The sequence below is a fragment of the Monodon monoceros genome, unplaced genomic scaffold (assembly GCF_005190385.1).
Source record: "Monodon monoceros isolate NGI ecotype Baffin Bay Population unplaced genomic scaffold, NGI_Narwhal_1 Super_Scaffold_9, whole genome shotgun sequence".
NCBI classification, from domain to species: Eukaryota; Metazoa; Chordata; class Mammalia; order Artiodactyla; family Monodontidae; genus Monodon; species Monodon monoceros.
The window spans coordinates 11,243,466-11,268,462 of NW_021703786.1; the positions used below are offsets into that span (position 1 = coordinate 11,243,466).

The window sequence follows — 24,997 nt, forward strand, 5'->3', positions numbered from 1 at the left end:
TGAGCCTCAGTTTCCTTGTCTATAAAACTGAGGTAGAACACATACCTTGTAAGGTTGTGTTTTGGATTAAATGTTATAACCAAAATGTAAAGTTTCTAATACAAAACTTGGAACATAGTAGGCATGCTGAAAATATTACTTTCCCCTTTCTCTCTGGGCCCCTCTCCATTTCCACTAGTGTTCAGTTAAGAACAAAATATCCTATGGACGCTCAATGAATTCAGGAATGATTATGTTATTAAATTCACTACCCCAGGCCAATATTCCCAGGGTAACAGAGCATGTGATCAGGGACCTAGGGTTAATCTGAATCCTTTACCCTTACTTGTAGGGAGCAAGTAAACAGGAGAACTGGCTGTGGCTGAAGCATCAATCAAAGGGTTGGCACTGTGAGGGTATGCCTGGCCCTGCTAGGTCCCACGGTTGTACCACACTGAAAAGGCAATTTGGCCCCTTTGGGACAACAGGAACTTTCATATACTGCAGATGGGAGAGTAAATGGGGACAACATCTTAGAAAACAGGTTGGCATTAATTAGTGAGGCTGAACCCTGCATATGTTATAACCCAGTGTCCATTTCTGGGTTTATACTCTGGAGAAACTTTCAAATGTGCCCAGGAACACTGTTCCTTATGGCCCCAAACTGGAAGCAACCCAATGTCTCTCAGCAGTACAACAGATAAATAAGTTATGGTACATTCATACAGTGAAATATTATAAAGCAATGAGAATGAACACATTATTGGTACACGAAACAATATGGATGAGTTTTACAGACATAATGTTGAGCAAAGAAAGTCAGACACAAAAGAGTATGTTTCCCGTTCTACATAGTTCAAAAATAGGCAAAACTCATCTGTGGTGGTAAAAAATCTGGATAATGGTTACTCCTGACGGTGGGTAGTGACTGGGAGACAACATAAAGAGAGGTGTATTCACTTTGTGTTATACATAATAAAAAGTTTACTTTAAAAAACATAGGGTATGATCTATCCATTTATGTAAGTGCAAGAACAGGTAAAAAAATTTTTAAGTATTTTTAGTGATACATATGTAGATAGTTCACTATTTTTATAAATTTATTTATTTATTTATTTATTTTTTGGCTATGTTGGGTCTTCGTTGCTGCATGTGGGCTTTCTCTAGTCGCGGCGAGCGGGGGCTACGCTTCGTTGCGGTGCGCGGGCTTCTCGTTGCAGTGGCTTCTCTTGTTGTGGAGCACGGGCTCTAGGGACGCGGGCTTCAGTAGTCGTGGCGCGTGGGCTCAGTAGTTGAGGCTCACGGGGTCTAGAGTAGTTGTGGCGCACGGGCTTAGTTGCTTCGCAGCCAGGACTTGAACCTGAGTCCCCTGCATTGGCAAACGGATTCTTAACCACTACGCCATGAGGGAAGCCCCGACTGTTCACTACTTTTAAAAAGCATGGGAAAATAATGACTGGGAGAAGGGAAAGGAGTGTGACCAGAGGGACAGACATACAAGGAGCTTCTTAGCTACTGGCAATGTTCAATTTCTTTGGGTGATGCTTACATAATGTTCACATTATTACTATTATTACAAATATGCTTATGTCCTATATACTCTTCTATATGTATGCTATATTCCACAATAAAAGAATTTAAAATAAACCCAAACAAACAAATAAAAAACATACACCCTTAAAAGACAGAGTAGCAGAGTGTGGCATTGAGATGATAATTTTAGAGCTGGAAGAGGCCTCCGAAACCATCCTGTCCAACCATTTCATTAAAGGAACTGAAACAGAGGCCAGAGAAGGTAAGTGACTTCCTCAAAGTGATTCAGTCAATTACAGAGCCTAAGTACTCCTCCCACAGACCCACCCTGTTTCCTACTATCTTCCAGAGTTACTTCTCTCACCTGCACGCAACATAAAACTTACCTATGTTATAGCTTTTTTTCCTCCTAAATTTGAAATTTTTGTTGTGGGGAAATGAGATCAGGAGAGAAATCCTCTCCTCCACAGACTGCAAACACTTAGAAAACCAGTCAAAATGTCTGTAATAGGAAAGAAAAAAATGTCTAGTAGTAGAGAAACAGTTCTGGGTCTGTTTTTTCTACTACTCGATACTTTGACTCGTTAATGAAGCTCTCCCACTTCTCTGTACCCCACAGTATGGCTGCTCCAACCTGCAGGCTGACTTTTGGGAAGGGTCTGAGAGTGGGTAAAAGAAAACTTCTGCTTCATTTTGTACGAGCACAAGGTCTCTTTTGGGAAGAGTGAGCTCTTCTGCCACCTTGTGACAGAGAATGAGAATAGCCCTCACAGCCTTTCCAACCCCTGCTCCAAGGTGGCAGCACTGTAACAGGGCATCCAGGAACTAATCTACAGAACATTTCAGACAGAGACAGCAGGGGAACATGTCTGACACCACAAGGGAGCAGAGAACTATGCAATTACGTTAAGGAAATAGTAAGCAAAAACCATGAAGCCCAGGAAAGGCAGTGGAGCCCCTTTATTCTCTGCCCACCAGCCCTGCTAGGACAATCAGGCAACTGAGACAGTGCTGGTCTGGACCAATCAAGATTTGAGGCACTGATGTTACCTCTACTCGGCTGGCTTCACTTCTATCCTCCGTTCCATAGCCAAATGTCTTTCAAAGATGATCTACACTTCTTCACCTCCAATTCCCTCTCAGCCACCTCCTACTTCCACCATGCCGCTGGAACTGCTCTTACAGAATTGTCAAATCCAGTGGACAGTTTGTCCAGTGGACAAATCCATTCCTTCCTTGAATCACCCTCCTTTCTTGGCTTCTAGAACATCCACTCTCCTGGTTTTCTTAGCTCAGATGCCACCTCCTGAGAGAAGTCTTCCCTGACCACCCTACTTAAAGTGGCCTCTGGGAATTCCCTGGTAGTTCAGTGGTTAGTCTGCGCTTTCACTGCCGAGGGCCCGGGTTCAACCCCTGGTTGGGGAACTAAGATCCTGCAAACTGCCAAAATAATAATAATAATAAATAAAGTGTCCTCTGTCATTCCTCCTTCACCTCATCACCTGTTTGTTGCTTCATGATGATTGTCACAATCTTTAATTATCTTGTACGTGTATTTGTATATTATTTATTGTTAGCCCTCTGTACTATTTTATTTTCAACCATGTTTATTGTCTGCTTCCCATTGTTTCACATGAACTCACACTTGGCCTTGCTCACTGCTAGAATAGTGTCTGGCACACAGTAGGTGCATAATAAAGACTTGCAGAAGGGGCTTCCCTGGTGGTGCAGTAGTTGAGAGTCCGCCTGCCGATGCAGGGGACAAGGGTTCATGCCCCGGTCTGGGAAGATCCCACATGCCGCGGAGCGGCTGGGCCCGTGAGCCATGGCCGCTGAGCCTGCGCGTCCGGAGCCTGTGCTCCGCAACGGGAGAGGCCACAACAGTAAGAGGCCCGCGTACTGGAAAAGAAAAAAAAAAAAAGACATGATTTTTCAAAGTGTCCTAAACAGTTCATCTCTAAAATTAGCTGACCAAAGTTAAGGCCAAACAGCATAAGGTGCAGCAGTAACAAATTTAACAAATGAAGAAAACTCACAACACCCTGTGAGTTATGTGCCAAAAAGCATAAATAACTATAACCTATCATTTAACCTATCATTCTATGGGAACCTGGAGAGATATCTTGTCCAACGATACACTTATTAAACTTTCAAAAGTTTTAATACAAGAAGGTAGATAAAACAGGAAGGAGAAGAGATAATAGGCAGTGTTTGAAGGAATGGGTTGGTTAGTCTTTCATTAACTTAGTTAACTCTTTTACCTTCTTTTTCCCTAAGGATAATAGACTGGTACCCAGTTTTCTTTGTACTAGGCTAACTCCCACTTGCGTAAATCTTGAAGTCCTTTTGAGGGAATGTCTGATCTCCCCAAGTGCAAGTTTTATGAGAAGGAACTGCATTCTTCTGTATTTCCCTCTCCAGTGCCCAGAATTCTCAAGAAGAAGTACCCAGTCAACCCTGACCTTTTTTTTCCCCCAGAACTCAGAGACAGCAGCTGCCAAGTGGAACTGCTGCCTGGTCTCTTCCTCTCAAAGGGCTATGCTAATGCGAGGTAGGGAATGGGCCCTTGAAAAATCGTTTTGCCATTCCTGAACAGTTTTACCTTTAAAAGATGCTTGTCTCCCCCAGTCCGAGCCCAGATCTCAAATATCCTGTTTAAAAGCTATGTATCCCCCTGAGAGGCTTTCTGGAAACCCATTTTTATCTTGTGGTTTTTAAAAAATTTATGTATTTATTTGGTTGCGCCGGGTCTTAGTTGTGGCAGGCGGGCTCCTTAGTTGTGGCTTGCAGGCTCCTTGGTTGTGGCATGTGAACTCTTAGTTGTGTCATGCATGTGGGATCTAGTTCCCTGACCAGGGATCGAACCCGGCCCCCCTGCATTTGGAGCATAGAGTCTTATCCACTACGCCACCAGGGAAGTCCCTGGCAACCCATTTTTAAATGAACTGCTATTGACTCACAGACTTAGAGAACTAACTTACGGTTACCAGGGGAGAAGGGTGTGTGTGTATGTGGGGGAGGGATAGTTAGGGAGTTTGGGGCTGACATGTACACATTGCTAGATTTAAAATGGATAACCAAGCCTCCCTGGTGGCACAGTGGTTAAGAACCTGCCTGACAATGCAGGGGACACGGGTTCGAGCCCTGGTCCAGGAAGATCCCACATGCCACAGAGCAACTCAGCCCGTGCGCCACAACTACTGAGCCTGCACTCTAGAGCCCGCGAGCCACAACTACTGAGCCTGCATGCTTCAACTACTGAAGAGCCCATGCTCCGCAACAAGAGAAGCCAAAGCCACGACAATGAGAAGCCCTCACACCGCAATGAACAGTAGCCCCCACTCAATGCAACTAGAGAAAGCCCGCATGCAGCAGCACAGACCCAGTGCAGCCAAAAATAAATAAATTGATTAATTGAAACAAAAAGTTCTTCAAAAAACAAAAAAGAATGGATAACCAAAAGGACCTACTAGGGGCTTCCCTGGTGGCGCAGTGGTTGAGAATCTGCCTGCCAATGCAGGGGACACGGGTTCAGGCCCTGGTCTGGGAAGATCCCACATGCCGTGAAGCAACTGGGCCCGTGAGCCACAAGTACTGAGCCCGTGAGCCACAAGTACTGAGCCTGTGCATCTGGAGCCTGTGCTCCGCAACAAGAGAGGCCGCGATAGTGAGAGGCCCGCGCACCGTGATGAAGAGTGGCCCCCGCTCACCGCAGCTGGGGAAAGCCCTCACACAGAAATGAAGACCCAACACAACCTAAATAAATTAATTAATTTAAAAAAAAAAAAAGGACCTACTGTATAGCACAGGGAACTCTGCTCAGTATTCTGTAACAATCTAATTGGGAAAAGAATTTGAAAAAGAATAGATACATGTAACAAAAAATAAATTAAAAAATAAAATGTTCACTTATACAATATAAATTAATTAATTAATTAACTGTTGTTACCTAAGCCGTGGCTGCATAAATCAAAGAGACGGGGTGAGGCAAGAGAAGGAGGCCGCACTCAAGCGGCTCTGCGTTAGAAAAAACAACCTAGGAGCATCTCTCTGGGCTGCATTTACTGCAGTCACCAATCTTCATGGGACCCATGGCAGGAAGGGGGAAAGGCAGGGCTTGTATATTTAGTACCATGGATACATGCCGAGGAAGAACTGAAGGAAAAAGAGAAGAAAGTACAGCAGTGGGCCATGAATGGAAGTGGGCTGGCTGGGCACCATTCAGATTAAGAACTGGCTTCATTTTCCTACCTGGCTTTTCTCCTTCCAGAAGCTCAGACAGAAGCCAAATGGCCCACATTCATCCTAAATCAGACTGTGGCTACCTTGCAGTGTCTTGGTTCTAGGAGCAAAGTGAAAGTCAACCTTGTATATTTGGAAAAAAGGCGAAAGGTCAAGCACACTCTGAAGAACCTGAGAGTCATGCTGTTCCCCGCAGAAACAGCACTGCCCCCCACCAAGCTGTCACCTAACCCTCACATCCAAGGTTCAGATTGGATCCCTTGTGACAGGCAAAGGTGAGATTGGAAAATGAGATGGAGGTAGGTGCTGCCTTCTGGCTGACGTCCTTGGAGGCAGGTAGAGCTTAATAGCAGCTAAAGCCTCAAGGAAATGGATTAGCCTCTCTCTCTTTAGGCAAATCTATGTAAATTTTTAAAATGTCATTTTAGTGCATGGATTAGGCTCTTTGGAATTTGATTAGTATGAACTGATTCCTATGGTCTGTTTACCCCATGAGAAACTGTGGCATACAAGAGAAATAACACCAAACAAGTGTTTATTTCTCCAATGCTCAGTTTCCATAGCTACAGACGAGAGATTTGACAAGATGATCTAATTTCTAGATATGTAAGCCCAACATCAATATGTAAGGCCTCTCAAATAGCCCTTTCAACCTGCTAGTATTATTACAGAATAATCTCTAAAGGAGATTTCCACTTAATGTACCTAATGTTCCCTATTTAAAATGAATTATTTTGTAATAAAGCATCATCTCCTAAATTATCTATTTCATAACTTTGCATTTTTTGTAGACCTCCTTAAGGTGGGGGAATTCTTGCTCAAATATTCTTAGCCAAAGAAAAGCTAATATTGCAATTCCATCAGCACTGGGAATAGACTGCTTGTATTTACAAACTTGCTCTACCTTAATACTCAGTTACCTAGCAGATGAGACCTAAGAGATGAGCTGCCAACAGGGATGGACATTAATTTAGAAGCTGGGCAGAACTGGAACTACACTGACAGATGAAAAGCCTATTAAGTAGATTTTGAAAGAGTGGCTCCCAGGAGGTGGGAAGACATGCCACACTGAAATCCCATTATCCCTGTGGCTAGAGGGCACAGTTCTTCTATGCAGAGACAGGATCTCTAGGTTTTGTCTCCTCTTTCAATCATAATATCACTCAGTTTGCAAAGTGTTTTTCACACCTGCTTTCTCATTTTTGTTTCCGATCTTCACATCACTCCTGTGAAAGAGGTAGACCAAGAATGATTTTATTATAACCATCCTGCAGATAAGGAAACCAAAACTCAGAGAACTTATATGTTACTTTTCCAAAGTGAGATTTATTTATCTTCATCTCATCTGACCCAGAAACACATATGCTGTCACTTCAGAGAACTGACTGGCACTATGCTGAAAAAAATGCCACATAATTCTCTTGTTTTTCCTTTTGAGCCTGTTGGCGCTTTGTCTCTGCTTATCTTTGCCAACACCGTCTTCCTGATTAAACAAATCAAGGACTACTTCCCCTATAATTTGTGTACAGTACCTGGTACTCTGCCCACTGGCCTCTGAAGTAAAGAACTGTCATTTTCACACGGACTTAAGACCTGGGAGAATAATTCAGAAAAGTCAAGTAGGACGTACAGATCTCAATTTAATAAGCAATGACAGGAGGCCATTAAAAATAGAATAGGAACCACTGTCGGAACTGGATTAGATCAATTTGGGAGGCACGTGAAGGTGGTTCCAGACCACAGCCAGCATCCATCCGCACCCCATCTTTTCCACAGCTGTTTGAGTCACCATCTTTTCTCATTTGGATTCCGCGAGAGCCTCCTAACAGGTTACTCTGCTTCTCCCAGGCCCCCCCCTACAGTCTGTTTCCAACTCAGCAACCCACTGATCCTTTAAAAACAAAGCCATCCGGTCACTTCTCTGCACAAAAACTTGCAACGGATCCCCACTTCAAGCAGAACAAAAACCAAAGTCCTCAAACTGGCCTACAAGACCCTAAGTGATATGGACCCATTTCCTTCAGAAACTCCCTCATCTCCTATGACTGTCGCCTTGCTCACTCCACTGCAATCTCTCTGGCCTCTGTGCTCTTCCTCTAAAACTAAAACATGCCAGACACACTCTGCCCCAGGGCTTTTACACTGTTCCCTCTGCCTAGTTCCCCAGCATCTGCTTGGCTAATCCCCTCATCTCCTTCAAGTCTCAGCTCAATTCTCATCTTCTCAATGAAACCAGCCTATCCTGTAGGTCGCCCAACCACTGCCCACCCGCACCCCTCCGACTGCCCCCTTACCTTTCTCTACTTTGTTTCTTTTCGTAGCACTTATCCCCTTCTAACAAACCATAAAACTTACTGTACTTATTGTCTGCTTCCCCGAGTCCCCCTCAGCCCTCCTTCTCCCTTGCTTGTTCCCATGGTAGAAGGTACCCAGCTGATATATCCGAAGTACGGAAGCAGTCCCTGGCACATGCTAGATAATTTTTAAATATTTGCTGAAAGAATGAAATTGAGGGGTACATGAAGGTGGGAGGTCTCCCCTTCTTCCAGCTCCCCCTTTCCCCAAACCTCTCTCAAAGTCGTTGACTTAGACTCCACTAGACACACCTGCCGCAGTCATTAAGGCAAATTATGCTACTTCATGTTCTTCCTTGGACTTTGGAGCCATCTTTTTTAAAGAAGGAAACTTTCAATGGTGCTACACCCTCCATCCTTATTATCATTATGCCCTTATGAGTATGGCCATACTCCTTCACTCTGAACATACATTAGTCAAAGGCGCCATGCGAATTTAATCCATATCTTATTAGTATCTCTATCCTCATTTATTCTTTGGCATTATTAAGGCCCACACTTTAAACCTATGGACAGATCGATGGGGCCACAGTTAGAAGTTCACATCAGCTGGGTAGAGCTAGGGTTCTGTCAGGTAAAATCAAAGGCAGGATAAAGTTTTCTCAGTTGTCCTTTCATTGTTTCTTTCTTGTTTTATGGCTTTTTTACCAGGGATCTCCCAGTGTAAGGTCTACCCAGTGATGGGGGCTTCATCAGAGACTTTTCCCACCACTACCACCTTCGTAACTCCTGGGAAAAAAGGAGAGAAAACTACAAGGATTGATGATTTTTCTAGTCCTCTGAAACAAGGTACAGAATAAGTAGAGGTAAGACAAGAACGGAAAGAAAAAGAAACATTTTCAGTCCCAACACCTGCCTGGGTCTCCTAGGATTTTCCTGGAGGTTGAGAAGTTACACAGTTTGCATTAGAAAATCACTCCATTTCTTATGGAAAAAAAATCAGCTTCTCTATAAAGAAGGTCCCAGAAATGTTTGTAGCTTGACACTATTAATAATCCTTCACCGCCACACAAGTTGAGCTCACCTTGTAGCCAGATTCGGGGACAGCATAAAGGGTATTGGTGTGGTGGGTAATTCCAGCCATCGTGTGAATAGAGAGGCGACATTTAAACTCTAAGCACTCGTTACAGTGATGACAACAACTAAGAAGCATGTTTTCATCTGCATTGTTTTTACAAAGAGCCCTCCCTAAATTGGCCAGGACTCAAATTCTGTAAGATTTCAGTTTGGGTTACATCCCAGTTCCAAGAGGAGAAATGTAAATATGAGATTAGTAATAACAAGATGCATATGAGCCATTTGTCCCCAAATTTGGCTTATGACCCAAAAACAATGGCAATTTACCTCTGTTCCTCATATGCCCCACTAAATTGAGAAGGCCATAGGAAATGTGATTTGCTAATCCCATACAGTATGTGTGTCGAGGCACAAGGACAGAGAGCCTGAGAGGGCTGCTGGTGACAGACTCCCTTGCGTAACTTTTCTTTCCATGAAAGCAGTGCAAGAATCAATCCTACTTGATCATGGAGAAATTCCAAATCCTAGTAAAGGTGACTCTGGGAAGAGACTGCAAAGGAGGTTAGAGCAGAGCCCATGATGCCTACTCCACTCCTGGCTCTGAACTGGAAAGTCAGCCTCTGTCTCTGAATCAGGCTGGGCCCCTCCCTATTCGTCTTGGGAGCCAGGAGGCCTTCAAGTCAAAAGGTCAATCTTTTCCTTCTCTGAAGTTCTCTTTTCTCCCTTTTCTATTCCTCCCTCTCTTTTTAGACACAGATGAGGACCTAGAGAAGAGGCAGAAATGGAGCATCATGGTCAAATTTCTGATTGCAGTCACCTTGTTGTTCAGGGGAATTGCCTTTATAGTGTTCATCATTTTTGAAGTCCCATGCCCTGTAAGTTTGCTGATGTACTGGGTCCTTGGGCTTGATCTGTAAAGACCTCCTTCTGTCCCAGAGGCAGGCTGGCATAATGAGAAAAGCACAGACTTTGGAGTTTGGACACACCTGCCACTCTACACTCACTAGCAGAGTGGCTTTGAGAAAGTTGTTTGCCTTCTCCAACTGCAGCTGCCTCATCTTTAAAATGGGACTAATGATATTTGCCTCTCATGGTGGTTATGAAGTTTAATGGAGATTCTGTGAGAAAGGCTCCTGGCACGTAGAGGTGCTTGCTAAATGCAAGTTTCTTTCCTCTGCTGTACTTGTACATTCTCTAGGGAGGATAGAGCCAATAGGAATGTATATTTTCTTTTTCCTTAGAAGAGATGATTTTCAGGAATTCCCTGGAGGTCCAGTGCTTAGGACTCCATGCTTTCACTGCCAGGCCCGGGTTCGATCCCTGGCTGGGGAACTAAGATCCCATGAGCCGTGTGGCACAGCCAGAAAAAACAAGAGAGATGATTTTCTTTAAATGGCCTGATGTGAGGTTTGGAAGGTAATCAGATGCACAGCAGCCACCTGAAGTTAATACCAGGTCAGTTTCTCCCTTCAGAGTCAATGCCTAGGAGCCAGAGAGCTATGCCAATGCCAGAGGTTGTGGAGAAGGCAAAGAAAGGAAGGCCAGCAACCTGGTGTAGCTGAATCCCAGACTGACTCTCAGCCCAAAGAGGAAAGTCTTCTCTGTATGGCTATTGTCATTTGCCTAGAGAAAATGGGGTTAATATATAAATCCTGGGAGACAGGAAGCTGCTTTAATTATGCAGCAAATGTAGGTAATTCTTTTATGTGTCAGGAAATGGGCAGGTATTTGTACTACTGTTTCCTTAACATCTGCAGGGTCATAATACAATAGGGTACTTACTGAAAATAGCTATTTCTGGGCATCAGATATAATAAATCAGAATGGCTAGAGTGGGACCAGGAATCTTATTTTTAAGATTTTTTTTCACTGGACCACCAGAGAAGTCTCTCTCTTTTTTTTTTAGATTTTTAACAAGCTCCCTAAGTAGAGGTGGTTTTACTGTGAAATTAATGAAGCTTAAACTCAGGACCCACAACACCTGCACAAAGGCTTTGAATCCAATTTTGTATTTTTAAAATCTGTATTCTTTTTCTTTAAAAAGGGTCCCTGAAATTGTAAGAGCTTCAGAGCCCACAACCTACATCTCCATCCCTGCCCCTGGGTAACTCTGACATACAACACAGTTCAGGAACCACCACACTTGAACACAGCCTGAACACCTGGCAAAGCACCTTCTTTCTTCCCTGCCCTGGGGTTTCCTGGCAGGATTATAAATCCATATTGCACTTTAGTGTGTAAGTCAGACACCACACCACCGGCTCAGCATGGCTGCTTTAAATAGTTTTCCCACCAGGAATGGACTCGGCCTTTGACTACAAGAAAGTGATGGGTGCCTTCTCTACATCTAAAAACCCACTGAAGCAAAGAGATGAGGTCTCCAATACTTTTTTAAATTAAAGAAGGTGGCCACTTTTGTAGAATTACAGCACTGAGAATGGGTCTCAAAGATTATATAGTCCAGGATGGGACACACTCTTTAGTTCCATGTCAACCGCACATAACAATAATCAAGCAGAGGACTTCCCTGGTGGCGCAGTGGTTAAGAATCCGCCTGCCAATGGAGGGGACATGGGTTCAATCCCTGGTCTTGGAAGATCCCACATGCTGCGGAGCAACTAAGCCTGTGCGCCACAACTACTGAGCCTGCGCCCTAGAGCCCGTGAGCCACAACTACTGAGCCCATGTGCTGCAACTCCTGAAGCCTATGCACTTAGAGCCATGCTCCACAACAAGAGAAGCCACCACAATGAGAAGCCCGCGCACCGCAACTAAGAGTAGCCCCCATTCACTGCAACTAGAGAGAGCCCGTGTGCAGCAACGAAGACCCAATGCAGCCAAAAAATAATAATGATAATAATAATCAAGCATAGTGCAACTAGAATATGAATACATTCCAGAGGTCTAATGCACAGCATAGAGATTATAGTCACCATATTGTATACTTCAAAACTGCTAAGAGACTAGATCTTATACATTCTCACCACAAAAAAGCAATGATAATTATGTGACGTGATGGGATGTTAGCTAAAGCTACCGTGGTAATCACACTGCAATTTACAAATGCATTAAATCAACACGCTGGACACCTTAAACTTACAAAATGTTATATGAAAATTAAATCTCAATTAAAAAAAATCAAGCATGGGGCTTCCCTGGTGGCGCAGTGGTTGAGAATCTGCCTGCCAATGCAAGGGACACGGGTTCGAGCCCTGGTATGGGAAGATCCCACATGCCGCAGAGCAACTAGGCCCATGAGGCACAACTACTGAGCCTGTGCGTCTGGAGCCTGTGCTCCGCAACAAGAGAGGCCGTGATAGTGAGAGGCCCGCACACCGCGATGAAGAGTGGCCCCCGCTTGCCACAACTAGAGAAAACCCTCACACAGAAACGAAGACCCAACACAGCCAAAAATAAATAAATAAATAAATATTAAAAAAAAAAAAAATCAAGCATGGCACTCTTTCCACCCAGGCATGGCATCAATCTTTTTTATCACAGTGCTTTAGGTATCTAATGCCAACTTATTTGTCATCTCTGGTCTAGGTTAATATTTTCTATAATCCTGTTTCTGCTAATGTTAGATGATGAGCCCAGGTAAATCAGTATAATTCTATAATTTAGTGTATTTTTAGTTCTTTAATCCAATCAACATTATCATTTCTACTGAACATTGAAAGAAATAGGCCTGAAGGGGACTAAAAGTCTAGTCCAGAATTAGAAGAAGCCACGTAACAGCAACTCTGATTGAATTTCTCCCATGAACAAAATAAGATACTAAATGATAAAGGAATTAATTTTAAAAAAGAAATTTTATACACACTGCCTCATTTGAGTCTCATAAAAATCCTGGGAAGTAGCTAGGGCAGGTATCTACATCTTACTGATACTTAAACTAAGGCTTAGAAAGGTTATTGACTTTCCCACAGTCACACACCTAGTGGAAACAGAACTAAAATTCAGGTCTTTTAATTCCTTTACTGGATTTATTGGCATATTCATCTCTTCCACAAAATTTTACTGAAAGCCTTCTATGTGCCAAGTTCCCTGCCTTCAAGAGGCTTAGAGTCTATGTTCATAACAGTTAAGCATTTAGAAAGTACATACAAAATCAGATGGGGCACGGTATAATGAGAGTGGAATGGGATTACTAAAAAATATTTGGTCCACATTGACCCAGATCTTTGCCCCTTCTCAAACAGAGTGAGATTGTTTGGGCCTGATTCCAGGAATGAAGTCGAATCCCTGTGCATCTGGGATCCAAAGTAGCTGCACATCCAGGGCCCTTTCCATTCAAGGCAAATCGGTCAAACAAGGGGTGGCTGGGCTGTTTATTAGGTTATTGGTTTCAACAAACTGTAGGTTCTCATACATAAGTGCACTTTGCTGATACTTTCGCAGTGTAAAGCACAATAACTTTTCCTAGAATTGATGGGTAACAAAGGCGAAATGATGTGCACTTGGAGTTACACAGGGTTTAGTACTAAGCTATCTCTTTGTTGGTACATTAAGAAATACCCATTTGCATCCTTCTTTATCTTTCATATTTCCTTTCAATCTCTAGGTTGGACAAGATGCTCCCAAATCATCAAGCCCCAAGAAAGCTGCAGAGATCACTGTGGTCCATGAGACATACTTCTGAAAAGTTCTGCTCTGCCTCACACACTGAATGAAAGATACTACATTGTCTTCTCCCTACTATTAATCAGTATGGGCAGATTCTTGCTAATCTTACCCTCGTATCTTCAGCAGGGACATTACGATCAGACAGTAATGCCAGGCCAATGAGGGGGAAGCCTGGGCTCCAGAGTTACTCTCATGCCTTTGCTACTGACTTAGCCACAAGCCTCTGAAATTCACTTGGTAATCCCACAAAAAATGGATTTTTTTTTCACCCCATCAAATGAAAACAAAAAGTCTTCCCTCTGAGCACTATGAATGGACCCATTACTCTCTTTGACAAAAGGTTTAAACACAGCCTCCAAGGAACTGAGCAAAGCAGCCCTTGGTGTTGCACATTCACCAAGTCCTCGATTGTCCTCTCTGCTGACCTCACGCGCACTGGCTCTCAGCCAGCTGAGGGTGGGGCTCCTGTTTTCCCAGGCTGGCATTCATAGGGCTTTATGACTTAGCCTCTGCCACTACATGCAGCCCTCCACACACTGGGAAAGGGAACGTGACCCTAAGCGTTCCAAAAGTCCTCCTCGTGACTCATCCCCAAAGCACTTAGGGACTGCGTACAAATAGGATCCAGACTGGGAATTCCCTGGTGGTCTAGTAGTTAGGACTCGGCACTTTCACTGCTGTGGCCTGGGTTCAATCCCTGGTCAGGGAACTGAGATCCTGCAAGCTGTGCAGCGCAGCCAAAAGACAAGAGCACACAAACAAAATCAAATAGGATCCAGACAAGGTCTGCTGATAATCCAGAATTCCTAAAGTTGGTCTGACATTATACCTTACCATCACAGTGAGCTGCAGACATTCTGAACGAGGATTCCAGAGCAACATGATTATGTGCTCTTTCTCACAGAGGCATGGCTATAAGTCAAGTCTGACTGACTTAAATGAGTTTGGTGAGAAAGTGAAACAGCTGGTTTTTATTTTAATACTCAATGCAATATTTTACTGTATTTCTTAGCTGTGGTTTCTTCCTTTCCCTTACCTCAGCTAAGAGAGAGTTTAAGAAAGGCTCAGTTTACAGAATTTATTATGAAATTAGATTTTTATTTATACATTGTAATTTTTCATAAAACTCAAAACTATGGATTACAATGCATATGACTTTTGACAATGAAACGAGACATCTACAATCTATTTTGTGTATCAAAGAATATTCTACTTGTTTTACCATTATAAATTGTCTTACTTGTGAAATTTTCTAAACATGTTAAGTAAAAAACTGTCAACTAATATATCAATACCTTCAATGTTAAGCTAATTGAGTATTACCTAACAATGAATTTTTGCAACAACTAATCTTTTTTTTTTAATTAATTAATTAATTATTTATTTTTTATATTTGGCTGCATTGGGTCTTCATTGCGGTGCACAGGCTTCTCACCATGGTGGCTTCTCGTTGCAGAGCATGGGCTCTAGGCACGTGGGCTCAGTAGTTGTGGCTCGTGGGCTCTAGAGCGCAGGCTTGGTAGCTGTGGCGCACGGGCTTAGTTGCTCCGTGGCATGTGGGATCTTTCCAGACCAGGGCTTGAACCCATGTTTCCTGCATTGGAAGGCGCATTCTTAACCACTGCGCCACCAGGGAAGTCCCCAACTAATCTTACAAATTCAAAATTACTACTCAAACCTATGTTCTAAAAACTGCATTTTGGAAATGTTTTTATTATGATGGTGGCATGAAACAGCTGACCTTAAAATAGAGCTTCAGTGAAAAAGGGACTGGCATGAAGGATACAAAGGGTGTTGTCCTGATTCTTTTCATGCATCTGAAACCATTCCATTTCATTTTGGTGAAATGTGCCTATTCCTAAGTAATTGTTTTCTTAATTCTCTGGTAACAACAACAACATATAAGAATCATATACTCCTTTCTTTCACTTTAAGTACTGTCCAAAAAGGTACAACATCTAGCCTTAAGCCCTGATTTGATATTCAAGCTGACCCTAGAAGAGATGGAACCAAGCATGGATGATGACAGTTTTCAAGGAAGCCCTAGAGATCCTCTAGGTGCCCTAAAGTTCCACAGAGCACACTTTGAAAATATGTTAGGTGGAGAGGAAAGACCACTGAGGCTGGCATTTGAATAAATGAGTATCACCCTCTACTGATTCACAGCATCACCTCCAGTTTGTCCTGCCATCTGTGGCTCAGTCTAACCATGAAATAGGGGGAAAAACCCCACTCCTTCTCAAGACCACTAGGGAGGATGATTAAAAACATTCCATACTTAAAGCTCTTGGTCTAGGACTGATACCTACATTCATCCCCACCTTCCCAGGCTTTATCCACCAGAGAATGTCATTTCCTTTAATCCAGAAACAGGAGATAAAACCTGTGGCAGAGTCTACACTCATTAGGTCTACTGCAAGAATATAATTTGGGTAACATGTACAGTGACTTTTCTTTATAGAGATTCACCAATGGAATGGAAATTGTTTATTTTGCTTTGGGGACTTGTTTCCCCAGCCAAAGCAAGGTCCCGTTGAGGATTTTCTGACTCCCTAATCAGTTAACAATTTTGAATATCGTATTCTCTTACCAGTGGAGATCTTTGAAAACTAAAAGATAAGAGAGAGAGCGGAAGAGAAGGGCGAACTCCCACGTGGACCTTGGGAAGTGACCTTTATTCTTTTTTCCCCTATAGGCATCCTCTGTATTTATTTATTTATTTATTCATTCATTCATCTTTATTGGAGTATAAATGCTTTACAATGTTGTTAGTTTCTGCTGTACAACAAAGTGAATCAGCTACATGTATACATATATCCCCATATCCCCTCCCTCCTGAGCCTCCCTCCCACCCTCCCTATCCCACCCCTCCAGGTCATCACAAAGCATTGAGCTGATCTTCCTGTGCCATGCAGCAGCTTCCCACTAGCCATCCATTTTACATTTGGTAGTGTATATATGACAATGCTACTCTCTCACTGTGTCCCAGCTTGCCCCGCCTCGTGTCCTCAAGTCCGTTCTCTGCAGATCACTTCACAGCAGGGCACAATACTCCCTGTCATCACTATAGACTCAACTTGATAAAACGCCATTTCTATGGGGAGCCAATTATTCCTCTGGGAAGTGACTAGTCAGCAAGGTTTTTAACTGCAAATTCTTTCTCATTAAGTTACCACACATTGTGTTTCTGATTATTAAAGTACATCCTCATTATCAAAATGTTTAGAAAATACTGCAAAGTAAAAAGAATAAAAGAAAAAAATTATAGCTAATCCTTCTTCCCAGAGATAACCACTACTAACACTTTGATGCATCTCTTTACAGATTATAAAATATACACATATACATAAAAAAGATACATATGTTACACAAACACCACCATACTCTTCATACCATTTTAAACCTGTCTCCCTCTTTTGGCTAATATATTACTACCATATTTCCGGTTAGCACAAGTATGAAGTATTTTTTTTCAAGTCTTAGGCTGGAGAGGACTGAAAGTCATTCTACCTTTTGTAAGAGTCTGAGTCACCCCAGTACTTTTTTTTTTTTTTTTTTTTTTCGGTACGCGGGCCTCTCACTGTTGTGGCCTCTCCCGTTGCGGAGCACAGGCTCCGGACGCACAGGCTCAGCGGCCATAGCTCACGGGCCCAGCCGCTCCGCGGCATGTGGGATCCTCCCGGACCGGGGCACGAACCCGCGCCCCCTGCATCGGCAGGCGGACTCTCAACCACTGCGCCACCAGGGAAGCCCACCCCAGTACTTTTTGATAGGCCCAAAGATTAAAGGAGGTAGCTGCTTAGGGCAGAGAAAGCACATTCACAGACACCTGCAATTTAAACTTCTCATGGAATTGCAGAATGACATTCAGTAAATAGCTGTATTTGTGCATGTGTTAAAAGCATGACTTTATTCAAAGGAAGCACTTAAAATACACAATTTTATATTTCTGTTTTGCCATTTCTTCATTTTTTAAGATCTACCTGTGATTTCAACAATCAAAGTGACTGGGCTTCCCTGGTGGCGCAGTGGTTAGGAATCCACCTGCCAATGCAGGGGACACGGGTTCGAGCCCTGGTCTGGGAAGATCCCACATGCCGTGGAGCAACTAAGCCCGCGAGCCACAACTACTGAGCCCATGTGCCTAGAGCCCGTGCTCCGCAACAAGAGAAGCATCGCAGTGAGAAGCCCGCGCACCACAACGAAGAGTAGCTCCTGCTCGCCGCAACTAGAAAAAGCCCGTGCGCAGCAACGAAGACCCAACACAGCCAAAAATAAATAAATAAAATTAAAAAAAAAAATCAAAGTGACCTAGGCCTCTCTGGGTCTCTGACAGGCCTGAGCAGGCTGCCAGCATCCCTCTTTCTCTGCACACCCAGGCTAGTGGAAGGGGTTACTAACCAGAGAGGGACCTAAGGTGGTTCTAGCCCTACACGTTTTTCTCCCCACCCCTCCCTCCCTCTTATTTTGGAGACTCTTTAAGCACAGTCCAGTAGATTCTGACCTAGAGCACTTTTCCTACATTATGTCCCAATTTTCCATTTTCCAAGGAAGAGTTGCTATGTGTACTTAGGACTAGCAGTCAGGAGCCCTTCTTTGTTTTGCCCTGTTCAGGTTGATGGTCTTACGGGCCTTCCTCCCCTTACACTCTGATCCTCCCCTCCTGCCTCCACTCTTCCCCTGCATTCTCAGAAAGGATTCCTTTCCCAGGGTTCACACCTGGCCCTCATGCTGCCTCAAGTTGCTCTTTTTATGTATACTTCCTAGTTCTTCTGCTTGAAGCCTGTCCCGTCTGCGTTAACTTTTATTTCTCTACATTACTTTGTATTCAACAAAGCACCATGCTCATAGTAGACATTCAAAGAAATTACTGACGATGTCACACCACTAAATGGATAGCTGAGGGTAGCATAACTGACTTTCTAGAAGAAAATGAGGTAACCTTTACTTTTACATCAAAGTTGCTATTGGTTACCGGGTGCATGCAAACCAATGAGGGCCCAACCTGCAATTGTTGGTAACACTTGAATTCACCTCTCTAGACATTCTTTTCTCTCATGTTTCTTTGTCTCTTCATCTTTCTCTTCCTTCTCCTTATTCCAATGCTTTTCTTTTTCCAACACTTTTCTTTTTCCTTTCCTTCTTTTTCTTTCCCGTTTTCACTAACCCGACTTGCCAGTGATCCAATACAAAAAATGTCTCTTAATCTGCACTCCTTGAATCCATGTCTATAGGACATAAATTTCAATCTCCAGAAGGCTTTTCACAGGCTGACCCTCCCTTACTTGGTGCACCTCCGTCTGTAGTACAAGAACTTTCACCAGACTCTTATGAATTTGCGCCACCCAGTGGCTAAAGTTGCTAAAGTCATCCTCTGAAAAAAACAGTGCATATAAATAATTAAATATAAACAAATGTGAAGCCTGTAATACTGCCCCAAAGGAAAAAAATAATGCATAGCAGCCAAATTTTGTCCTATTTTAAAGTCTATTTTCTAATACTTGAAATAGGGTGGCAAAGAACATGTTTAGGGGTATACTGTCATGGTCTCCACAGAATAAGATGATGCCCACAAGACTCGCCAAGGACTTATTCAGGTCACTTCTGCTCCCTAATGTACTGGAAAAGAAGAATAAACAGCACAGGTTATAGGGTAAAATCTTTATTGCTCTCTTGAGGAATCAAACATCCAACATGAGAGACACTATTTTGAAGACTTATAAACTATACATATGATAATATCAGCAGTTTATTTCTTCTACAATGAACTTTTTTTGGACATGTCTATGTCTAGGACATATGCCAAGGAGTAGAATTCATGGGTTGGAGGGTACATACACCATCAACTTTGCTAGACTGCATATAGTCCTCCAAACTGGTTGTAGCAAGTACATTCTCACCAGCAGCAAAGAGAGTCCCTACAGTTCCACCTCCTCCCTAACTTGGAAATCTCGGACTTTAAAATTTTTGCCAGTCTGATGGCTATGAAGTAGTGTGTCATTGTTGTTCCTATGTGCATTTTCCTGCTTAATGGTGAGGTTGAGCATCTTTCTATATATCTATTTGCCTTCAGGTTTTCTCTTGCTTGCTTATAACCTCTCCCTTTTTTTCTATTGTGTTGTTAGCCTTTTTTATTGAGTTGTAGAAGTCCTGTATTCCTGGCGATATTCCTGAATACTAATCCTCTGTCTTTGAAACATTTACTATCAAAAGTATATTTCAAATATAAAACGTATTCCTCAAAGCTGATTTACACATAAATAAACACCTGCCAGGCTCTGAAGCTCTGGGAGTGCCTTCTGGCTCCAAGACTCTGTTTTCATTTTGACTTCTATGGCTAAAAAGCTACTGGACTTATGTTTCAAAGTCCCAGGAAACTGAACCTATTCCTTAGAAGGACTTCAAGGACTCCCACCTTGAAGGACTCTGCTTTGTCAACACATGCGTGACAAAATAAGGTAGCTGGGTTGTCAGCCTGTTCCAACCCTATTCAATTCTTTATGGCAGGAAGAGAAATGAGCAGCTCTCAAAAAACTGCTAGTGTCTGTTATTGTCTTATTCTGAAATTAAACCAGCTAAGTAATGCACAGGTTTAATTTCAGACTGATTTATTCAGATATTGCTTTCCTAAGCATTTATAATGACTCCATGGTGTTGAAAAGAAGTGCAACCTGTAGCAGTATCTAAACTCCTGGGCCTATTTTCCAGCTCCCCAGAATAAGCCATAAAGTGCCTTTGCCTAACATATTTATTTGTCTAAGCACAGGGAAGATGAACTTTGGCAGAACAGACAGCCCATGTGCCAGAGCAGCATCACATTAGAGATTTCTGTCTGGTCTCCTCTCCCTTCTGCTGTGGTATCACTGTTTACCCTTTTAGCTTCCTCCTTCCCATCTAAAGGAAATCATCTGATTCCCATATCTATACCTTTCCATGAAATCCTTTTACTCCAACATACTCGTTCTTCCTGGTGGATTAATTTTAAGCCTTTTATCTCTAACTGTAGATAATCATAAGAGCTAACACATAATGCACATCTGCTATGTACAGTAAGAATAAAAGTTTTGTCTCCTGCTAAAGTAACTCTGGGAAACAGGTAGGCCAGGGAGCATCTCACAGGTCTGAACTACCACAGCCCCTGAACCTGTCTCCCCGCGGCAACTCTCCTACCTTGCTTCAATCTGCACACAGTTCTCCACCCTTCAGCCAGGATGAGCTTTCCCCAATGCAAATTAGATCTTGTTACTCTTCTGCTAAAAAACATCAGTGACTTCCTACTGCTATCAGGACGAAACCCCAGATGCTTAATATGACTGCCAATGTTAATCACCTAAGCCACAATAAAAAGAATTTTAAAAGACTGTCAAGGCCCTCGCTAGTCTAGCCTGCCCCCTCTCCAGTTTCATCTCTCCTCACTCTTCCCCTTACTCTAGCTTCAGCCACAGTGGACTAGCTTCCTTCTTCCTTCTCTCAGGGTCTACACTGTCCCCTCTGCCTGGAACACTGTTTCCACTCCCTCATCCCACCCTCCCCTTCCTTCATTATTTGCCTATTTAACACCTACTCATCTTTCAGATATTCGCTCAAAAGAACCTCCTTAATAGATCCCCCCCCCTTAGGAATCCCCTGGCGGTCCAGTGGTTCGGACTCGGCACTTTCACTGCGGTGGCCAGGCTTCAATCCCTGATCAGGGAACTAAGATTCTGCAAGCCGTGGGGCACAGCCAAAAAAAGAAGAGTCCCCTTTGACCTCCCAGACTCCACCAGGATCCCCCATTATACCCTTTTATAGTGCACATTTCCTTCATGGTATTCACCTGTTTGTAATGTATTTCTGTGGCATTTGATTGACACCTCGCTTACAGAGGTAAGCTACATTGAGGACAAGGACCATGTCTGTCTTGCTTACATTTACATTATGTCCCTAAGCCTAGGGTTGTGTCTGACACTTAGAGGGACTTAGTAAATAACTGCCCTTAATGAAAGAAGAGACAGATGGGAGTGGAATGGGTTCTCTTCCCTGAATCTCTTTATTTCAAGGATCTCAGATACCAGAAATTTAGGACCCATCTTCTCCATATCCTTCCTTCTTTTTACCATGAGGCACCAGCCTGGCCTTCAGCTCACTTAACCCTCTGAAGTAGCTGTAATTATCTGCATTTTATAGAAGAGAAAACTGAGGATCAGAAACTTGCCCGAGGTCACAGGGCTAGGAAGTGGACACAGCTAGGATTCCAATATAGGTCACTGGTCTTAATCTCTATGCTCTTAACCACAACACATGAGCCCTGTCAATTTATATCCTTCATTGAGATTTCTCTTGGGTGGCTGATCTCTTTCTTATCTATTTCTTTGTATTAGGAGGATTATTCTTTGTGATATGAGTTGCAAACATTTTTTTCCATTTTATATTTATGTTTGTTTTTTGTTTTGTTTTTTAATTTATTTATTTATTTATTTTTGGCTGCACTGAGTCTTCATTGCTGCGTGCAGGCTTTCTCTAGTTGCGGTGAGCAGGGGCTACTCTTCATTGCAGTGCGTGGGCTTCTCATTGTGGTGGCTTCTCTTGTTGCAGAGCGTGGGCTCTAGGCGCACGGGCTTCAGTTGTTGTGGTCTGTGGGCTCTAGAGCGCAGGCTCAGTAGTTGTGGCGCACGGGCTTAGTTGCTCCGCGGCATGTGGGATCTTCCCAGACCAGAGCTCGAACCCGTGTCCCCTGCATTGGCAGGCGGATTCTTAACCATTGTGCCACCAGGGAAGCCCCTTGTTTTGTTTTTTGAGGTACGCGGGCCTCCCACTGTTGTGGCCTCTCCCGTTGCAGAGCACAGGCTCCGGACGCACAGGCTCAGCGGCCATGGCTCATGGGCCCAGCTGCTCCGCAGCATGTGGGATCCTCCCGGACCGGGGCACGAACCCGTGTCCCCCGCATCGGCAGGCGGACTCTCAACCACTGCGCCACCAGGGAAGTCCTATATTTATGTTTTGACATTGCTTAAGATGTTATTTCACTCTGCAGAAATTTTGAGTGTTGTGTGGTCAAATTATTAACCTCTCCTTTTATGCCTTCTGTATTCTGAGTCATAGTTAGAAAGATTTTCCTTCCCCATGCCAAGATTATAAAGGAATTTTCTCATATTTTCTTTTAGTACTTTTATAGTTTTCAATTTTTATATTTTTATTTAAATATTTAATCCATTTGGAGTTTATCCTGGTGTGAGATACAGACCGACGTTTATTTTTTCCCCAGATGGTTATCTAATTGTCCACACCATTTATTGAGTAGTCCATCTTCATCATACACTAATTCCTATACGTATTTTGGTTTACTTCTGAACTTTTGCTCCTCTTCCACTAGTATGTGAGTCTATCCAAATGCTAGAGTAATTGGTACTTTTTCTTTTTTCCAATGAGCACTTTTTAACCTTTATCTTTGACTTCTCTGTAGTACTTGGCACTGTTGACTAATCCATTTTCCTTGATGTACTCTCAGTGCTATATTGTTAGATTACTGAGAAGGTGAATAAACATGTACTTAGGGCACTAGCAATCAGTGGCACCAAAATAACGATAATAAAGAAGATATAATCAAAGAGGTCACCATAGAAAAATCAGAACTTTGTTGGACTTCCCTTACACATATTTTATAGCTTATAATATTTTTATTTTTTTTAAGATTTACTTATTTATTTTGGCCATGCCACTCGGCTTGCGGGATCTTAGTTCCCCGACCAAGGATTGAACCCGGGGCCATAGCAGTGAAAGCACAAAGTCCTAACCACTGGACTGCCAGGGAACTCCCAATATTTTTATTTTAAATTACATGCGAAGCACTATATTTCCAGTTATTTAGGTCCTATAGGGTCTCAATGCTCTGTTGACTACTGCCCACCCCCATCTTTACTACCACTTCTGTCTCTTCAATCTACTTCTCCCTTTCTGGACTATGGGGTCTTCCTCTGTATCTTACCTGTTGTTGCCATCCAAGTTTCTACTCTTCACTTTTCTTTTCTCTTTTTCCATTCAATGAGCTCAGGCAATCTCATCCTCTCCCACGGTTTCAAAATTCCGAGATTTGCGCTGACTTCCTAATCTGTGTCTCTGTCCCAGATCTCTCCTTTAGCTTTTGAATCTGCCTACAGAATGTCACCTGTACAACCTGCAGACACCTCAAACTCCATGTATCCAGAACAAAACCTGCTCTTTTCTACTTTGTGTCTGCTCTTAGCCCTATGGTCCCTGTCTTGGTGACACCATCATCTACCCAGTCAACCAAGCTGGACATTGAGAACCATCTTTAATTCTACCACCTTAGTTACTCCCCTTCCCCCATTACTTTTTTTTTGGCCACACCACGTGGCTTGTGGGATTTTAGTTCCCCAACCAGGGATTGAACCCAGGCCCTCAGCAGTGAGAGTGTGGAGCCCTAACCACTGGACCGCCAGGGATTTCCCCCCAATTACTTCTTAAACAGCTTAAATCCATTTATTTTTCCTCATTCCCCATTCCAACCATGTTAGCTCAAGCCTTCATCGTCTCTTACTTGGACTTCTGAAACTCCTGGCCTTTCCTTTTGCCACTTATTAGTCCATATCACTGCCAGAGATAGGTCTAAAACCAGATTAGTGATATCACCACTCCCCAGCTCAAAATGCCTCACTGGCTCTCCATGGCCTCTGGAGTAACGTCCAAAGCCCGCTATGGTCTGACCTCTGTGTACCTTGTAGCTTCATGGACAGTGGCCCTCCTTTCTTGCTCTCTGTACTCCAGTCACACAGACCAAACTGCATGCTATCTCATGCTTCTGACCTTTGAATAATTTGATCTCTCTGTTTGGAATTTCTTTCCCACTCTTCTCCAAGACTTAACTCATCACTTCCCAAAGACCTACCCCTTTATTCTCCCTAGAATTGGCCAGTCTCTTCTTGGAGCCCACAGTGTACCTAGCACACCTCTGTTACAGCACATATTACCTTGTATCGTAATTATCTGCAGGCCCATCTGTCTCCCCAGCTAGTCACTGAGCTTCTTTTTGAGGGCAGAGATTATCTGATTAGTCGTTGAATCCCAACTACCTCAGCCTACAGTAGGACTCAATAAATATTTATGGAATGAAGGAATAAACACATAAGAATGCTCTAGAAGTTTCAAATAAAAAGGTTTGCTCAGGAGGTTGACTTGTGTTAGGCTAGCAGGCTGTCTGTCAGAAGACCTCTCAGGCTGTTTTACAAGCTTAGAAACCCAAATTTTCC

At 43.1% G+C, this 24,997-nt stretch overlaps 1 protein-coding gene across 1 annotated transcript; it reads left to right on the forward strand.

The window, feature by feature from the left end:
* The first annotated feature begins 730 nt into the window (after positions 1–730).
* On the forward strand, positions 731–14,808 carry CUNH17orf78 (chromosome unknown C17orf78 homolog). Its single transcript, XM_029213021.1, is given in 8 exon segments — positions 731–797; positions 3,991–4,047; positions 5,744–5,949; positions 5,951–6,027; positions 8,746–8,897; positions 9,876–10,000; positions 10,599–10,739; positions 13,690–14,808. Coding segments are annotated over 8 exon segments (903 nt in total). The 3' UTR covers positions 13,768–14,808.
* The last annotated feature ends 10,189 nt before the right edge of the window (positions 14,809–24,997 follow it).